Source organism: Ambystoma mexicanum, chromosome 10 (assembly GCF_040938575.1).
Source record: "Ambystoma mexicanum isolate Mex_15411 chromosome 10, UKY_AmexF1_1, whole genome shotgun sequence".
NCBI classification, from domain to species: Eukaryota; Metazoa; Chordata; class Amphibia; order Caudata; family Ambystomatidae; genus Ambystoma; species Ambystoma mexicanum.
Genome location: NC_090932.1, coordinates 1,594,238,226 through 1,594,256,549, shown reverse-complemented (window position 1 = coordinate 1,594,256,549; position 18,324 = coordinate 1,594,238,226). Strand labels below are relative to the sequence as shown.

Below are 18,324 nucleotides of genomic sequence, written 5' to 3'. Positions count from 1 at the left end.
GAGTCCATCTGCAAAGCGCTACCTGGAGTTCTGTGCACACCTTTACAAAATACTACTGTCTAGATGCACACTCTAGATCTGACTCCCAGGTGGGACAGGCAGTATTACGACACCTTTTCTCTACTGTTCCTTCTCATAACCCACCGCCAACTCCGGGTACTGCTCGCTAGTCTATGCACAGCATGTGATTCTAAGCAGATTAACAAACATCAGAAGAGAATGCATTACTTACCGTAAAAGCATTTCTGATGGTTGTATCTGCTTAGATTCACATGCGCCCACCCTTCCTCCCCGCTCGGATGGAAGGAACATAGACTTCCTTTATATCTCTCTTTTCTGTACTCACTCGCGTCTAGAAGGCTCCCTCAGGGCAGAAAAATACAGAGGGACCTCGATGCGTGAGGGATTGTGGGTACAACGCACGTCACTATAGGGATAGTGTTTCAGACACGCCTTGTCGACGTCCCTTTTTCGACTACGAAAAACAAAATGCAATACTCCGCAGTGACCACTGGATGTCGGACCTATGCACAGCATGTGAATCTAAGCAGATACAACCATCAGAAATGCTTTTACGGTAAGTAATGCATTCTCATTCACAGGAGCAAAAAATAAAAAGTATGACATTTGTACAAATTTACAGTGCAGAATATTTACAAAGGTTGGCGAGTGTCACATATTATCGTGCAAGGAAAGAGGTTTTCAGTTTCATACGAAAAATCGGGAGTGAGTTCTCGGCTCTGTCTGCAGGTACAGCGTTCCAGGACTTGGCAGCAATGTAGGGGAAGCTTAGGCCACCGGCTTTATCTTTTTTGATGCATGGGATGTGGAGTAAATTGGTGTATTGCGTCCTGGTGGGACGTGAGGAAGCGGGTTTGGAGATGGTCTCTGATAGGTAGGGCGGGGCGGAAAAAGCAAGAGGCATGTGAGAGGGTGAGGATTTTGAGAGTGATCCGCTCTTTGAGCCATTGGGTGGAGTTTCTGGCCTGGGAGATATGCTCTTTTCTTGGGATGCTCAGAGCGGTCCAGAGAGCATTGTTCTGTGTGACTTGTAGTCTGTTTTGGTTTTTTGCTGATGTGCCTGCTAGGAGGGCATTGCAGTAGTCCAGTTTGGCTCCAATGGTTGCTCTGGCTATTGAGAGGCAGTTAGTTTTTGAGAGGTATGGCTTGATGGGGTTTGGGTTTGGTGGTATGCGCAGATGAAGAAGTGATTGCGCTTACTTGTCTGGTCATTGATAGTGAGGAGTCCAGGTATAATCTGTGTCTTGACAGCTGTGGATATGGGGATGATAGAGTTGTCAATGGAGAAGTTGGTGTATAGTTTGTCCAGTTTGTCTAGGGTGCTCTGTTGCCCTAGTATCATGATTTCAGTCTTGTCTCCATTAAGGCAGAGGCCATTAACTGCCATCCATGCCTGGATGATGGAGTAGATTGTGTGGAGTGCCTTGGCGTCTTCGTGGTATGATCCTGAGAGAGGTAGAAGTACTTGTGTGTCGTCCCCCTAGTTCGTGTATGTGATACCATGTGAGTAGAGTTTGTCGAAGAGAGGCTTAGTGAACAAGTTGTAAAGTGTGGGTGCAGTGCAGGATCCTTGAGGGTCTCCGCAATGGATTGTAGTGGGTGTGGCGTTGGCAGTATCCGAGAAGACTTTCATGGCTCTTCCCTCGAGGAATGAGGTGACCCAGAGAGCTGATTCTTTAGAGAAATTGGCTGAGTGTGTGAGGTGAGGGTCTTTTGATCAACCAGATCGAAAGTGGCTGATAGATCTAGGAGGAGCAGTAGTGCTGGCTTGCCCTTATCCATGATTTGGGTGATCTGACTCTTCAGATCCACCAGTGCTGTTTCGGTGCCGTGTCCTTTCCGGAAGCCTGATTGCCTGGTCCCAAGGATGGATGGGTTTCCAGAAAGTGTTGGATTTGGCAGTTTGCGGCTTTGTCCAGTAGGTTCAAGAGGAATGGCACTGTAGTTATCGGTCTGTAATTGTTGGGTTGTAGGTTTTTCTTAGGAGGGGTCGGACCCAAGCCTCTTTGAGGCTCGCTGGGATAATGCCTGATTTAAAGGACACATTGATGAATGCCGTTAAGAGCAGCGCAAAGCAGTCTGTGCAGTCTTTGATGAACTTTGGGGGGCATATATCGCCTTTACAAGGGGAGGGTTTGAGATTTTTTTCGTAAGTTGATGACTTCTGGTTCAGCGACTTCTCTGAAAGAGAAGTCCGGTATGGTGGACTTGGACGAGGCGGGTGTAGCACACCAGGCTTCATCTTTGATTATTTCATCAGGTGTATTGGGGGGAGATGAGCCCGTTAAAAATGGCGAAGATTTAGAGTGCTATTTGGCATTGGAGATACGTGTGTTGAAGGCATTGGCTTTTGCAGCAGTGATGGCTGTTTTGTATTGGTGGGAGATTAAGTTGAATTTGATTTTGGCATTGCTGCAGCGGTTGGTTTGCCAGTTTTATTAGTGCTGCTCTTTTGTGGGAGTGCATTGAGTGCAGTTATTCAGTGAACCAGGAGTTGGTGTGTAGTGATTTTCTTTTCTATTTTACATTTGAGTGGTGCTATTTAATTTATGGCTTTAGTGATGACATATTTGTAGATGCTTGCTAGAATATTGGGGTAATTAGCGAATGGAGGTGCTAGTCCGGGGGTGTTGAGGTAGGGGCGCAGGTTATTCTCTTTAAGCTTTTTAGAGCTTCTGACTTGTGCAGCGATAGCCGGGGTCAGGGTTTTGTGGTTTTTGGTGATGTGAATCGAGAATTCGATACAGTTGTGGTTGGTCCAAGGCAGTGAAGTGTTGGAAGTGATAGTAGAGCGGCAATTATGGTCCGCGATCCCATCTAGAATGCAGCCTTTGGAGTGCGTTGGACTTTCTACTTTCTGGGTGAAGCCTAGGTCACTAAGTTCCTTGGTGAGGGAGACCACAGGTTTGTCTGTAGTATCATTGAATCCCAGATTGAGGTCTCCTAATAGAAGTGTTTTAGTGGAGCTTTTGATATTATTGCTGAGAATGTGGATGATGTTTTCCTGAGAGTCTAGGGTGAGGCCTAAGGGACGGTATAGTAAGTGAATATTGATGGTGCTGTTGGGTGATAGTGTCAGTTTGGCCGATAAGAGGTCAGAGTTGCTGGTCGAGGAGTGACTGACAGGTCGGAGCTGGAGTTTCTCCTTGTAGATGAAGGCTACTCTTCCTCCTATTCGTTCAGGTCCGTCTTGTCCGAGTATGGTGAAGCCTGGTGGTAGTGCAACAGCGGGGCCTGATTCTTCTGTGATGGCTAATGGGTCAATGTTATTGTTGGTTATGAGGTCATGAATATCTGATGCGTGAGCTGGGAGGGAGCGGAGATTGAGGAGGGCACATTTGATGTGAGGTGTGTGCAGTTTGTTTGAGGATGTATGGGTGGTGGATGTGTATGATATGTTATGTGTGGTGACAATGTGGGGGTATTGTATGGTTTGGTTAGTGAGTGGGTGTTTGTAGGTATGTGGATGTTCAGTGCGAGGGATGTGTTTGGAAATGGTGCGGGAGCTCAATCCATAGTCTGTGTTCTATGGGAGGGGGTTGTGTGCTGAATTCTGCAGTCAGTGTGAAAGCTCTAAGTCTATCCAGTCGATGCATTGAGATGCAGGGTGCGGTGGGTGCGTCTGTGAGAGGTGCGTGTCTTTGTGAGGTATCCGGGGCAGTGGGTAGCGTGGGATTGGGGAAGGGGCTTTGTGGTGTGGGTGTGATGGGGCGGAGTGTGGTGTAAAGTTGGAGACCAGCAAGTGTTGCAAGGAGAGTGAGCAACGTAATAGAGGCAGCAGCGAGCTTGCAGGGGGCCATGGGCATGATTGTATGCTGGGAGGGCTGGGGTAGTCGTGGGCACAGTCAAATTGGGTTGGGTGGCCCTGGCTAGTGGTAGGCATGAACAGATTAGTTCAGAGTGGGCTGTAGTGCATCCTAAGGTACACAAAAAATGTCAATGTGGCCTGCAAACAGTAAGAGGCACAGTCAAGGAGGCAAATGTGGCCAGTGAGCGACTATAAGGTACAATCAGGATGGCAAATGTGGCATATGAGGGTTCACCTAAAATCAAAATTCACTTGGGTGAAATAGGTTAAAATGCATGTGCAACCAGGTAGGCTCAATTATAGCAGCAGAGGTTCACCTAGGTTTGAAAATCAATTTGGGCTAAAAATGCAACGTGCAAGTAGATAGGCACAGTTATAGCATCAGGGTTCACCTAGATTCAAAATCACAATTTAGGCTAAAAATACAGTGTGCAAACAGGTAGGAGCAATTGTAGCAGCAGGGTTCACCTAGATTCTAAATCACAATTTAGGCTAAAAATACAATGTGCAAACAGGTAGGAGCAATTATAGCAGCAGGGGTTCACCTAAATTCAAAGATTCACAGTATAGGCTAGAATGCACTGTGCAGACCGCTAGGAGCAATTTCAATAGGGTCACGTTGCGGTATAGCTAGGTTCAGTTTCCTGGTGTCGGCTGTGGGAGTGATTGGTACAGTGCAGCGGGCAATAGCAGACTATAACAATAGGCATTCTACTCTATCAGGTTACAGTGCAGGGGATTATGACAGGCAATTGAGGCAGGTGGCCCATAAAGTTCGGCATTGATTCTAGTTGACAGGGCAACATAGTCTTCCCAATAAGGATCCCTGTACAGGGAGCAGTGGCAACGGAAGATTAGAGAACACGGTTACTTCAAAACAGTTCAGTGTGAAGTAGACCAGGGTGGCTACAGAGGATGACACCTTAGCATACTAGTGCCGGAGGTAGAAATGGCAGGCTGTAGCCTCACTGTAAGTGTCACTGTAGTCGTTATGTTGCGCATAGATGATTGTTAAATGCATGGGTTCAGTGATTATCAGAGGCAATGAGGATTGAATATGTAGTGCTTACCAGATCATTTAAGAGTGCATTCACAGCTTCTTGGGTAATGCACATGGATCAGCCGGTAATCGGGAAGAATCAGGAGCAGCAGGGCATCCGGCCTTGCCCTCTGGTCACTCTCTGGACAGGCACAAACCTTTGTGCCTGCCTTCATGTTGGATGACGGCTTGCGCCTGACGGTGCGTGATAGGTGGAGAAGAGGGCAGCCTGGGCCAATCCGACCTCAGGATAGAGGCTGGTGGGAGTATTGGGCAGGGGCACAGACCTATGTGAAGGAGGTGGCCATTTTGGCAAGTGGACAGCCTCGTGTCCTTTGATGGCGGCGCTTGGGCAATCCAACGGGACAGGATGCGAGAAATAGGTGCAAATGCTTTTAAAAGCGTTGTTTTCGGGCAGATACCATTTATGCTATAATTAGCATGGAATTCGTTGCTTTCGTCCGCGCTGCGGCCAGCTGGTGATTCTGCTGCAGCAAATGGCCTGCAGGCTTACCTTGCTGCCGAGGGATGGTGAGATTGGTGATGCACTGCTCCGGCAGTGATTGAGGGGAGCTCCTGCTCCTTCGGGAACTTGGGGTATTGCCACATAGCAAGGTCGCAGCATGCCGTGGGAGGACTCAAAATGCAGGTCTTCTTGAGACAAGTGGATCTCTGGGTAGGAGTTGCGTTCGGGACCCCCAAGTCGATTGGAAGGAAGGGTTACAGCAGGCTCTCTGGTCACTGAAAATCACTATAGCCGTCTTTTCTTCACCTTCCTCTTCGGTTTCAGCTCAAGTGGTCGACTTGTTAGCAGCTTCTAGGTTTTTAGTATTTAATACTGTAACTCTCCCTGCATTTTGCAGCAATCAAGACAGTCTGCCGCCAGGCAAGATGAAAGACAAAGGGCTGCAGAGTTTTTGGACTCCTCCCTCGCTGACTGTCTTCTCAGACACTCTGGAGCCTGGGCAGGGAATGCAAAGGATTCCCGCTGAAGACAAAAACTTTCACTGAGGTCATTCCTGCCTAGAATGCCAGGGGAAGATCTCAGAAACCCGCAAGCACACAAGAAATGGCGAAAAAGGATCCCAGCATTTTAGAAAAATGATAGCCCTCCCGCGCATTACTGAGGCTGAATCCAACAGCCTGCGAGTAATATAAACAAAGTCATAAAGGTAAAACCACTGCCGCCAGCCAATCAACTAAACTCGCAATTGTAACAAAAATGTTACCAGTTAAGTAAGAAAGGAGATGAATTGTATCCCTCCAGCAATCTACTTAAAATGGGTGGGCTGGCTCACTTATACAAAAGGTAAAGGGAATGAAATCCCTATTTACTATTTGGAAACAGTAGTTCACTCAAGTACATGAAAGAGAAATTAACAGGGAAGCCTCATTGGCCCACCTGCACCCTCTTTCCCCTCACTCTCTGATCGGCCTCCCTTGGTTGCGTATCTCTCCAGCACTGAAATCCCTCCATTGGCACTCAGTGGCTGCAATGATTAAATTAAAGACCCTTTGCATCGTCCACAAGGCCTTCTGGGGCATGGGACCACAATATCTCCAGCTTTCTCTCCTGAAATATCTTCCTACTCGAGCCCTTCGCTCCTCCAACTCCTTGAGGGTCAGGTACTTCTACTCGAGCCCTTCGCTCCTCCAACTCCTTGAGGGTCAGGTACTTTTCCAAGCAACAAACTGGGGCAGATCTCTCTCTTCGGCTGGCGCCTCCCTCTGGAACAGCATCCCTGCCTCTCTTAAAATTGAGCAGAACCATTTCCGGTTCCGGAAGCAGGTCAAGACTTTCCTCTTTGCTTCTGCCTTCTCTTCCTCTTCCCTGCTGATCTCCTGTCTGATACTGCACTGGATACCTGGCTACCCTCTGAACCACTGGCCCAGGTCCCTGCCCTCCTGGCAACCCTGCACTTGGAGCTGTAGCTGTAACCCTACAGTCCCCCTACCTGCACTATCACTTGCTGTTTTGCACTTATCCTTGCACAGCCATCTGCTGGCCGCACTTTTTGTCTCTTGATGTTTAGATCCTATGTCTTGCACTTGCTTCTCCTCCCGTCACTTTTCCTCCTTTCTTTCCCATGAACTTGTGCGATCTCAATGTCACTGGGCCTAGTAAGATCGTTGTCTTGTCCCCCCGACCCTGTTCCCCCCCCCCCTGCCTCGTCGCCTTTGAAACACTTGTGTATGGGCACGCTATAAATAAAATATATTGTATCATATAACCTACTATAATTTTGCAGCAGCCATGATTTCATGAATGGCATCCACTGCTAACAATAATCATTCTGTTTTGAACCTGGCAAAGGGAGATTGTGTAGCAGCACAGCAATACTGCTAAATGGCTGTTTTCATAGTGTTATTAATTGGCCTGGTTATTACCTGCATGTTAGTTGTACCCGGTACAAAAATCCCAATATACTTTGCCATTTTTCCTCAAACATTTGTCTCGAATGTTTGCATGTTGGTTGGGAAGTGAAAGCTTGTGGGTTCCAAATGCCCATGCGTGTGAAAGCCACCCAGTCCCATTTATCTTTTTGCCCTGAGGTTGCAGTGACTCCTGATTTAAACTGGTGAATTGTACACCCTGCCATTTATCCTGTAGAATATTTTTGGGTGTTTATTGCTGCACCTTGAAGCACTAAGAGGTGGTGCTCCTACCAGGAAATTGATCACCTTGAGCAGATCTCATTGATAAAATCCAACTTACTCCCCCACAACCCTTCATCATGTGTCCTCTTAGAAACACACACATTTGGGTGCATCAGAGTCTGCAGTCACATGTAATAAATGAAGACATTCTCTGTGAAGCAGCAGAACTTGTTCATGTACGTTGCTTTTATGCCCTGGCTCTTTCTAACATATTTATCCGGACAGCTCGAGTGCTCAGAGGAACTGGGAGACCTGGTGAAGGCTGTGGACCCCACCCTGGCCCTGAGTGTTTACCTTCGTGCCAACGTACCAAACAAAGTCATCCAGTGCTTTGCAGAGACTGGACAGTTCCAGAAGATTGTGCTTTATGCTAAAAAGGTCAGTAATGTATGTAGCAGCATTTAATGGCTTGACCTCTTTCCTCCTTGACAGCAGCAGACTTTATAAAATAATTTCTGCAGCAGGCTAGATAACTGTACTGCTGTTTAATCTTGGTATACAACATGGTAGGCAAATTCCTCATTGAGACGCATTAGCGGGTGGTCTTAATTTGCTCACATCTGTATTATTTTTCCTAGTTTGCAGAATCACTTCAGTGACTGGAAAGGATCATTTGTAAGCCTGTTTGCAAGTGTGGCACTGCACATAGCCTGTTCAGTTCATATTGAGTAGTGAATTTGAAGAATGAAACCGAGCAAGGGAGTAATGTGAAAGAGGAAGGGATGCTAAATGTGAGACTACTCGATCTTAACTGCCTAGTGCTCTGGAATGACCTGTCAATGCTCTTGTGTCCTCCACTGTAGGTTGCCTACACCCCAGATTGGATCTTCCTCCTGAGAAGTGTGATGCGCGTTAGCCCAGAGCAGGGACTTCAGTTCTCCCAGATGCTGGTTCAGGATGAGGAACCCTTGGCCAACATTAACCAGGTATTTATAGAGACGAAGATATCCGGCATTAAAGAGGAATGAACGTTTGTCAAAGGGGATTGGCACTATGGTTATGAGATTAACTAGGACAGTGTCTCACACGCAACATCATTACTTGTATGTTTTTGTTACGATATGTTACGCGGCCACAGTACACACGTCTTCTGTCGACATCCTCTCAAGAACTCCCTCCACATTTATTTTTTAGTTCTTTTCAGGGATTCTTTAGATTCTAGAAATCCACCTTAAGAATATCCCAAATTTCAACCTATTGAGGAGAAGTTGAGTGAGTTTGATATGTACTGATTAGAAATTGGTCAATGCAGAGTGGTTCCCTGACCTGGCTTACACGTGCTAATTTCAAGTCTAGAATGGGCTTCATGAATAAAAGTTACATTTCCCAGATTTAGCCGGTGTTTGACTCTTCAAGGCTGTTGCCAGTGGTCGATCCTTTGACCTTGTCCCTACCACTCTACAGGAAGGCTATGAAAAAGCATCTTTTTACACAAGCGGAGATCTTGCATCGAAAATCATCCACTGCCATGTCCGAGGTACATAAGCAATTGCTTGGGAAATAAATGTGTATGGGACTACTTGAAGGTTAAATTCAATGCTGTATTCACCTGTCAAGACCTGGGTTCTTGGCAAAAGATCCCAAGAAATGAGAAGTTGTGCCACATCTACAGAGGTGCAAGCATTTAGACGGTGAAGCATCTGTTGGTGGAATTTGTCCCCCTCTACAGGATAAGACTATAGGTTCTGAGGACTGGCAGGAATTTATACCGTTGATGAATTTTGGTCCATTTTTATGAGCGGGAATAGTGATGCTTGTATTTGTTTGATGAAAATGTGGTAACAGATTTCATTAATTTTGAAGAATTGTTGGTAAGATGGACCTAACTGCTTCAATGCGCCTGGGGGTGATCAACTTGAGTTTGTTCACTAACTGACACACTGGATGTGGAAGTTCATTATTTGTGTCCTGTCTTGCAATCTGTTGGTATTTTAAGCACTGTGCAGTTAACCATGTCAACTTTTATATAATACTCACATAAAATCCCAATTTGATGTAATGAATTTCCCATTGAACAGAAAGAATGGACTAACTATACCCTTGTCTATGTTCATTCATGGCAGATATTGTGTTCCATATGGGAATACCTATGTGGCCCTGAGTCTAGGTGCATAGATTATCTAAGTGTTAACTGTTGAGACAAGAGTGGCCTATTAACTCACACATTTGATTAACTGACATCATTTTAACTTGCATCCATTAATGGATTCTGCAAATACCGGGTGGGATTACTTGATCGGGCATGATTAACCTCATGAGAAAGGGAGCACAGGATATGCAGCATAGAATAATGCATAGTATTTAGTATCTAGAAATAAACCATTTCTTATAATGCCTCAAACCCTAAAAGCATCCAGCAAATGTGCATGCACTTTTCTAATGTACTCCTTCCTACCATGGATTCCTCATCGGTCTATCTCCCATCGCTCTTTGGAAACTTATCCGCCGCCCGGGGGCATTGTGGCTCTGCTTGACACTGCTATGCGTTCCTCTCCGGACTGACGTTGGGAGCAAGTGTATATAGTGGTGCTGTCCCGTAACCTCAGTTCCCTTTTTCTGTGCAGTCTGCCTGCTTTAGAAACACTGCTTTAAAATATTGTTTGTTTTTTTTAAATATTTCTCTTATGTTCTTATTTGTCACGATGCTGAATCATGAGGTCTCACCTGTCGGTTCTTTGCAACACCATTCTTTGTCGAAGAAGAGATGGCCTGGAAGAAGAGGCATGTTGGGAAACTTTCACTCCAATTATTTTATTTTTTTATTTCGATTTTATTGGTTTTATAAAGCAACAGAGAACATATTCAAATAAACAGCATAGGGCATTTGGCCCTAACAATCCCTATAAGATGCAGTAGTTCCCGGATGTGTTCAACCAACCTCCCGCCTTCCACCCAAACCCATTGCCTCGGGTCACAGTATCCGTTTGTCCATGGTGGTCCTCTGTCAGCAGCTCTGACCGGGCTCAAGGCCGTCTGTAACGGACCGACTCCCCGAACTCAGACCATGTATTCTGTACTGAGGAGGTTTTGGGGGCTAGGTCGAGGGCCCATGTGTTACGCTCACCTGGCTCCCACAGAGGCGTCTATCTGAACTGGACGGCTGCGGTCTCCACCAATGTGACGCGTAGGGCCGAGATGACGGACTGGACTGGCCCACCTAGCTTCGTTTGCTTGGCCCGTAGGAATATTCTTCTGCAAATGGAGAAAGGGAATTAACCACCTGTGGGGTTGAGCGTAAATCCCCCTCCCACCCCCGCGGTTCTCCCCACAGACCACCTTTGATGTCCCCTCTTATAGTCTCACCTGATGGTTTGAAAAGATGAGCTCTCCATCCTGCATTGAGCGCACGGGCGCGTTGATAACCAGTTGCTTCACTGGCTCGAAGGAATTGGTGAGTTCCAGAACAATATTGACTCCGAAAAGTATGTAGTTCGTAAGAGTTCAAATGCCTCACTTTCACTCTTGTCCGATTCCTTTCAGATTGCAGCTTGACCCTAGTGTAGAGTTCCTCGTGGCAACCGGTAATATTTGGGTAAGGATTTGTATTTCCAACACAGTTTGATAAAGAATGTCAATATGTAACCTGTTGCTTTCTCCCTTATTCAGGCGCTGAGAGAAAGTATGACGTCTCGGGGAATAATACCTCCGGCGGTAAAATCAGGTAAGTCTATTGTGGTGAGGAGGGTTCCCCTTGATGGTCCCTTTGTTTCACCTTGCTGTCCTTTTGTTTCCCCTTAGGGGCCGGGGTTCGGCGAAGATGCAGTGGAAGCTGCGCCGACCCGTGAAGAGGAATAGTACCCCCGGTGGTAAAATTAGGTAAGTCTATGGGGAGGTAACCAATATTCCTCTGTGTATTCCCTTGGCTCACCTTGCTGTTCTTGTCTACTCCTTAGGTGCCGGAATGCGGCGGGAATATGCAGGAGGGTGCGGTGGAATGTGAAGATGCTGCGAAGACCGTTGAGTTCAGCGCGGCGCTCATAAAATAACTTCTTTCTTCCAGCTCGAAGGCGCGATGGATTGGGAATTTAGGTAAGGATCAAAAGGAATTGCTCTTTAACCTTTTCTCTTGCTTTCTCCCTTTTTCTAGGAGCTCCAAACTCGAGGCGGGCATGGCAGAACACTGGATGCAGACTTTCAGGCACGGTAAGCATTATGCTGCTGGATGCAGAATAACGCGAAGCGTGTGCTGCTCTTCGGGCGTGGTTTAAATAGCCTCCAAAGTAGTCCCAGGTAAGTATTCCTCCCCAGCCCCACCCGAGTAAATAAATAGTCCCTAGGTAAAATAGTCCCTTCCAAGCCTCGTTTGGCTTGGTGCACTTGCAGCATGGTCTGCATCAGGTAAGCTTGCAGCATGGTCTGCATCAGGTAAGTTCTACTCTATGAGCCTGGCGCCTATGGCGCCAGGACTGACTCTCCATATGAGCCTGGCGCCAGCTACAATTTTGCCCATCTCCAATTCTTAGTTATGGTTTCTTCCCTCTTGCAATGCCCAGGCCCCTATCCTTCTCTTCTTCCCCCTTCCCCTCCGACCTCTCCAGTAGGCTTCTCTGACCTTAATCTGTGAGCCAGGAGGGTCGTTATCCTCTTTTTGGATCCTCCCTTCGCTGATCAATCTACCCCGCCAGGTTGTCTTCGCCGCCTCCCATACTATCTCCTGATTAACTTCTCCCGTATCATTCAACTCAAAAGAATTCTCTGATTGCCGTTACCATCACCACCTTAAAAACCGAAACCCTAAATAGAAAGTCCATTACATTTCCATAGGGATTCCCTAGGTTTTAAGCCTGACATACTAATGTCCGCCCAGACAAGGTCATGGTCCGACTAGCTGACCAGGCGGATATCGCAAGTGTCTATTTTGCTCATGTACTGGTGCTCCAGGAATATGTAATCTATCCTTGTCCTAGTGCCATGGACTGCGGAGTAGAATGTGTATCCTTTTCTGATTGGGTGCAACTCCCTCCATACGTCCACCAGGCAGTGGTCCCACATTATGTCTTGGACCCCTCCTCCCCCCACGTGGCCGTCCCCCTCTGCTGCATGAAGGAATAGACCTCTCACTGTGGTCCAACTCCCAGTCAGCCCACATGTTAAAGTCCCCCCGCCCCCAGGAGAAGGAGCCCTTCCGCTTTAGTCATCACCTCTCTGTGCTTCTTGGATGAATTCCATCGGACCCACATTTGGGCAATATACGGCTGCTATGGTGATTCTGGAATTGTGTAAATTGCCCGACACCCCTATGGCCCTCCCATCAGCCCGGCCCCACACTGTTGCTTCGGTGAGCTTGTGGCTCCTGTGTAGTAGGATTTCAACTCTGCCTCTCTTTGTGGGGCCGGATGCCCAAAAGATCTAACCCACATGTGATCCTGGGATGGTCCTCTCTTCCCCCTTCACTGTTCTAGTTTCTTGCACCAAAAGAACGTCTACTCCCGCATTCTTAATTTCCCTCCCAGAAGGGAGCGATTTGCTGGGGAGTTGAGCCCCTTCACATTGAGAGAGCCAATCCTAAGTGTCTCAACCCGATCCTTCCTCTCACTGTCTGTCATTGTTTCTAAGCGTCGTACTCATTGTCCTCCCGGTCATGGGGAGACTGCTCTGTTACCTTATGACGCCGGATCTGTGCTGTGACCGAGAACCCATAACCCCAATTCTTTCCCCTCCCTCCTCCCTCCCATGTCCGGGACACCTGCCAACGGGCAAGCCACCAGGGAAAGTGATCCGTCCACCGCCGCTCCCCTGGTAAACTCTGTACCCCCGGCTGGGGTTGCTTGACTGTAGTCCCCTCACGTGCCAATGGTTCATCTTTGTTCACCTAGTCCTCTCCTTCGTTCGTTGTCGGGGAGTTTAATTTCTTGAATTTGCGCCTGCCCTTCATCCTCTTTTTCGTGGTCCAGGGACCTCCTCGCTTTTCTCTGCCGGGGAGTCTCCCTTAAGTACCTGCAGCACTTGTTAGGCCTCCTTGCTGCCCGTGACTAGGTAGTCCACCACTGCTTGTTCAAAAGAAAGGGCAAATAGGGGGAAAAAACACCTGTATCGTATGTCCTGACTGGTGAGCCACTGGGTGAGCGGACGGCACTCTCTTCAGCGGGTGAGGGTGGACAGGTCTTGGTAGATCCTGATTGTATCCCCTTCGAAGATGAAGCTCCCCAGCCTTTTTGCTTTCTCCAGAACCTCCATCTTCTCCCTGTAGCGGAGGAAACGTACTACAATGGATCGTGGGCCTCCCCCGCCTCAGTGCGCTCTTTCCAACTGGACTTCCTAGCCCCCCTCTAGGGCGAAGAGTTGGTTTATCAGCCCTTGGCCTTTCCTCCCAACGTCCACCATGGTCTCTCCTCTTTGCTGGGCCACCTCCATAATGCGCAGGGTGTTTCGGCGTTCCCTATTTTCGAGGTCATCCATCTTCAGGATTATGTCGTCCTCCCTTGTTTTCAGGTCTGTAAGCCTTGCCTCGTATTTCATGTCCAGCAGGTCTGTCTGGAGGTGATTGTTTTCCATCCCTTCCTTTTTTTTCCTCCAGGGTGTTCACTCTCCCTCTAAAGTCCACTATTGAGGCCTGCATATCTGAACGCATTGCTTTGATTTCCTGGAGAATGTCTTTGAGGTCATCCTTTGTGAGCGCTGCAGAGGGGCGCGGGGGCGGAGTCGTTTCTTGCGGGTATGGTGGCTCCATGTGCCTCACCATTTGGTTCCTGCGAAAACGTTGGGAGAGGATTGCGCCAGTGGGTGCCCGTTCCCTCGGGACACTGGCCGGGCAGTGCTCCAGGATCTTGTTTCCTGGGAGCACATTGGTGTAGTCCAGCTGTCGGGTTTCTCCTGTCTGTACCCCAATATTCCACCCTGGGTTCCTTCACTAGCACTAGTGTCTGAGTTTCTGGGGTCCAATTCTCCTGTTTGTGAGGCCCTAGTGTCAACCCGGGGCTCTTTGGGGATTCCTCTGCTTGGATCTGGGGCCAGCTATTCCGGGGCCAGCTATTCAAACAGGGCCTCTAATGTTTGGCCTTCCTATCGTGCATTTGTATTCCTCCTGGTTTGCTCACTCTCCCACCTGTGGTCCAGGGTGATCCTCAGAGTGGCTCTCGCAGGGGGTAGGCGGAGCGAGGTATGGAGTATTGGGCAGCAGGGAGAGCATCGGTGCCCTGTGTACGTGGTGTCAGTCTCTCCTCGCCCCTGTGTGGGGTGTACTTGGGTGTCGCCCTGTGGGGGATATCTCCCTTGCGCCGGCACCCCCTCCGGTGTTTGTGTGCATTCAGTGGAGTGGGGGGTGAGGGGGTTGGCTCCTGGCGAGGCTTCCTCCTTGTCCCACTTGCCCCCCGCGATCTCCTCACCTCTTCTCTGTCGGTGCCACAGGGTCAGGCCCTACGGAGTATACTCCCTCTGGGTCCGCCGGAGCTGGATGTATGTCCTTTGGGCCCGCACACCCTCTCGGTCGACGCTGTTGCGGGCGAGTCCCCGTCCGGGCCCCTCACCTCTATTGGCAGGTTGGGGCACATCTGCAGCAGTCCAAGTGGGGCGCTCTGAGTCCTGCAGGGCACTCACCTCCGCACCTCTCCGCTCTTCTGATCCAACTTGCTGTCACTACTGAGGGACCCGGATTGGGCTTCTCTCCGCAGTAGGGTTTGTGTGCCACTCGGCTGGTCTCTCGCTGGTCTCTCGCTGGGGTCTCTCATCCCGGTCTTGGCTGGGTCCGTCTCGTGGCGCACGGCGCTTGCGTTTGGCTCTGTTAATTCCTGGCCCCCGTTTCCTTACTTCTGGACGCACTCTTTGGGTGCAGGAGGGCCGTCAGCGTTTCGGACTTCCCTGGGATCCTCTCCAGTTTCGATGCCGCCGTGGGGAAAACTGTTTTCGTCGTCCAGGGCTCGTGTCACACTGTACTGGTTCGGTTGCCTTTCAAGTCTCTCCGTCGGGGAGCCTCACCCTGCGGCAGCGTACGAATGGTCCCCTTGCCCTTTTCGCCTGGTGCGGGCCGACTACGTGGGCTTAAATCTTCTCAGCTCTGTTTCCTCCACTTTATCCCGGCCGGGGGGTGGAAAAGGCTCTCTAGGCCTTGCGCTGCGGGTGGAACACAAGCTTCACGTGTCCGTCATGCTCCGCGCACCCTAGCGGTCTCCTTCTCTTCTTATTTTATGGACCGTGAAAATGTTGCTTTTGTGTTGCACCTTCTTCTGACTTTTTACAGAGAAGTGAAGCCTTCCGCTTCACTGGCCTTTTTGCTAATTTGTTATGGGGGAAACAGATTAGTCCTTCAGGCTTTGTCGGTACTGGGAAACTGTTTCCGTTTTGTCTATTGACATGTTACCTGTTTGGGCATCTTTTTCATATTGTACAATGCATCTTTCAATGCAGTGCAATGGGGTTAGTTATGTATCACCCTAGACTTACACCAAAGGGATTTTTTGTTACTTTTAAATATGCCTAAAGACAAGCTGGTAGCAGCAGTTGCATTTTTACTTTTCTACAATTATTCTTTATTTTTAGTTGGTAGCTAAACTCAAATGAGCTACCAGTGGTTGGAGGCCAAAGATGGCCATGCCACAAGGTTTGTCATTTGTTCTTCAACCTCCTTCCTGCCTTCTCGGGCAATCCCTTTTATGGTCATGCATTTGTCCGGCAAAGCAGTGGTTTTCACAAGCTAGTGCATGCCATTTGTGTATGGGCTTAGAAAGTGGACTGGGACTGTCTGGCCACAATCCACATACTGGTGCAAGGGTGTTTAGTGTGCATGCATGAGTCAGCCCACAGTGGTCCCCGATTGCACTAGTGCTGGTATGCATGTGTGGGGCAGATCTTTCTATTGGAGGGCTGAGTTTGATAACTCGCCTGAATTTGGGATAGGAGTCTTGCAGCCATTCCAGCCGATCAGAAGAGGGGGAAAGTACCCTGTGTAGCTGTGCAGACAACGGAAGCCCTGAGGACGAATCCTGAAAGGGCGTGCAACCATTCTTAAATAACACATTTTATTGGTGTTTTTAGGAAAAAACAAGGTTAAACAAATAAACAACGTAAACAATCAATACATGCGCATTGCCGGAGAGGGTTACTGGCTGTTTCAGATGTTGTACACATATGTTTGCAAAAGAAAAAAGGGGGGGGGGACAGTTTTAGTTGAGCCCGCAGGCAGCGTCCAGTTGTTTTATAATCCTCATTGGGCATCTTCCAATTTCCGCCACACTTTCAGGGCTTTTGCCGGGCATCCTCTGGCCGCGTATACTCTGTATTCCGTTGCGACACAGATATCCACATCCGTTCTCCATTGTTCATAGCTCGGTATTTGGTCCGAGCCCCATTTTTGAGCAATGTTCCTTTTCAAAAGTGCGGTGGTGGTGAACAAGAGCAGTTTTTCATATCTAGATAGGTCAATTTCATCATCTATCCCCAATAGTAGTAGCTTGGGGTTTCTGGGAACTGTTTTCCCCATAACTCTAGAGAGTTCCGCACAGCATGCCTCCCAAAGTGGTTGTATATGTGTGCAATCCCATACGATGTGGAAAAAGGTACCCTCTTCCGTTTTGCATCGCAGGCAGTTCGGATCATCTATTCTTCCCCATCTGTGTAGGGCCACCCTGGGATAGTATACTCTGTGTAATATCTTTAATTGAACCAATCTAAGCCTTGATGAAATCGCTATCTCCCTAGGGAACATCAATGTCATGACCCATTCCTCCGGCAGTATGGCCCCCACGTCCGATTCCCACTTGGTCCGCAGCGACAGTAGATCTGGTGTGCCAAAGGAACTTATGGCACTATACAGAACCGATGTCACTCTCCGGGTAATTGGTTCCGGGAGTAAATTTCTCTCAATGGGGGTGAAGTCCGGTAGGGGGCTCACTTCGGGGAGGATGTTTCGTAGTGCGTGTTGTAGTTGAGCATAGTGGTAATGTTCGGTTTGGGGAAGTCCAAGTCGGAGAGCCAGCTCTGCAAAGGGGACCATGGTGTTATCTTTCACAACGTCTCCCAAGATGGGCGGACCTTGCCGGGACCAGTTCGGCCACCTGGGGAGCGTGTATACACCTGGAAGGTTCTTGTTGTTCCACAGAGGTTGGGCCTGCGATAGTTTGTCGCCCCATCCCACGAACTTGTGTGCGTCTGTCCAGATTTGTGTTAGCTGTGCGCGCATGTTGGGAGTAGCCGCGCGGTCTCTTTTCTTATAAAGGTACAGCATGATGGGTTTTCCAGGAGTGTCCGACTCTAGAGATTTGTTGTGTGGTGCATCGGTGTCGCCGTGTAGTTGGTCATTCACTTTCATCAATTGACTGGCCCAATAGTATGTTTGCATTCGGGGTAGTCCTATTCCGCCCTCCCATATGGATCTTTGGAGTGTAGCTAGGGCTATGCGTGGATGACCGTTATTCCACAGCAGTCTGCGGAGTGTCTGGTCTATTTTCCTAAATATGTTTGAAGGGATGTGTAATGGGGCATTTTGTAATATGTAGAGTAGGCGGGGTTGGGTCATCATTTTGAAGAGTGCAGCTCTACCCAGTAGTGTCAGCGGGAGGGATGACCAGTGACGGGCGTCCTCTGCAAATCTTGTCATGACTGGGTACAGGTTTCTGGGCACATAATCAGTCAGCTTATTTGTTATTAGAATACCTAGGTATTTGAATTGTTCCCTTTCTACCCGGTAGGGACATTGGGGCGGGATCGAGTCTCCCTCTTGTTTAAGTGGGAATAAGGTGGATTTGTCCCAGTTTACTTTCAGGCCACTGAAGGAGCCGTATTTCTGCAGTAAATCAGTCACTATGGGGCAGGATCTGACCGGGTCTTGTAAGTAAACCAATAAGTCGTCCGCGTATAGGGACAC

General features: G+C 48.5%; 1 protein-coding gene across 2 annotated transcripts in view; it reads left to right on the top strand.

Moving 5' to 3' along the window:
- CLTCL1 (clathrin heavy chain like 1) overlaps positions 1-18,324 on the top strand; it is an 804,099-nt gene that overhangs the window by 344,671 nt on the left and 441,104 nt on the right. For both annotated transcript variants that reach the window (XM_069619951.1, XM_069619950.1), the window contains exons 9-10: positions 7,752-7,904; positions 8,330-8,452. In XM_069619951.1, coding sequence (XP_069476052.1) covers positions 7,752-7,904; positions 8,330-8,452 — 276 coding nt within the window. The remainder of the gene's footprint in view (positions 1-7,751; positions 7,905-8,329; positions 8,453-18,324) is intronic.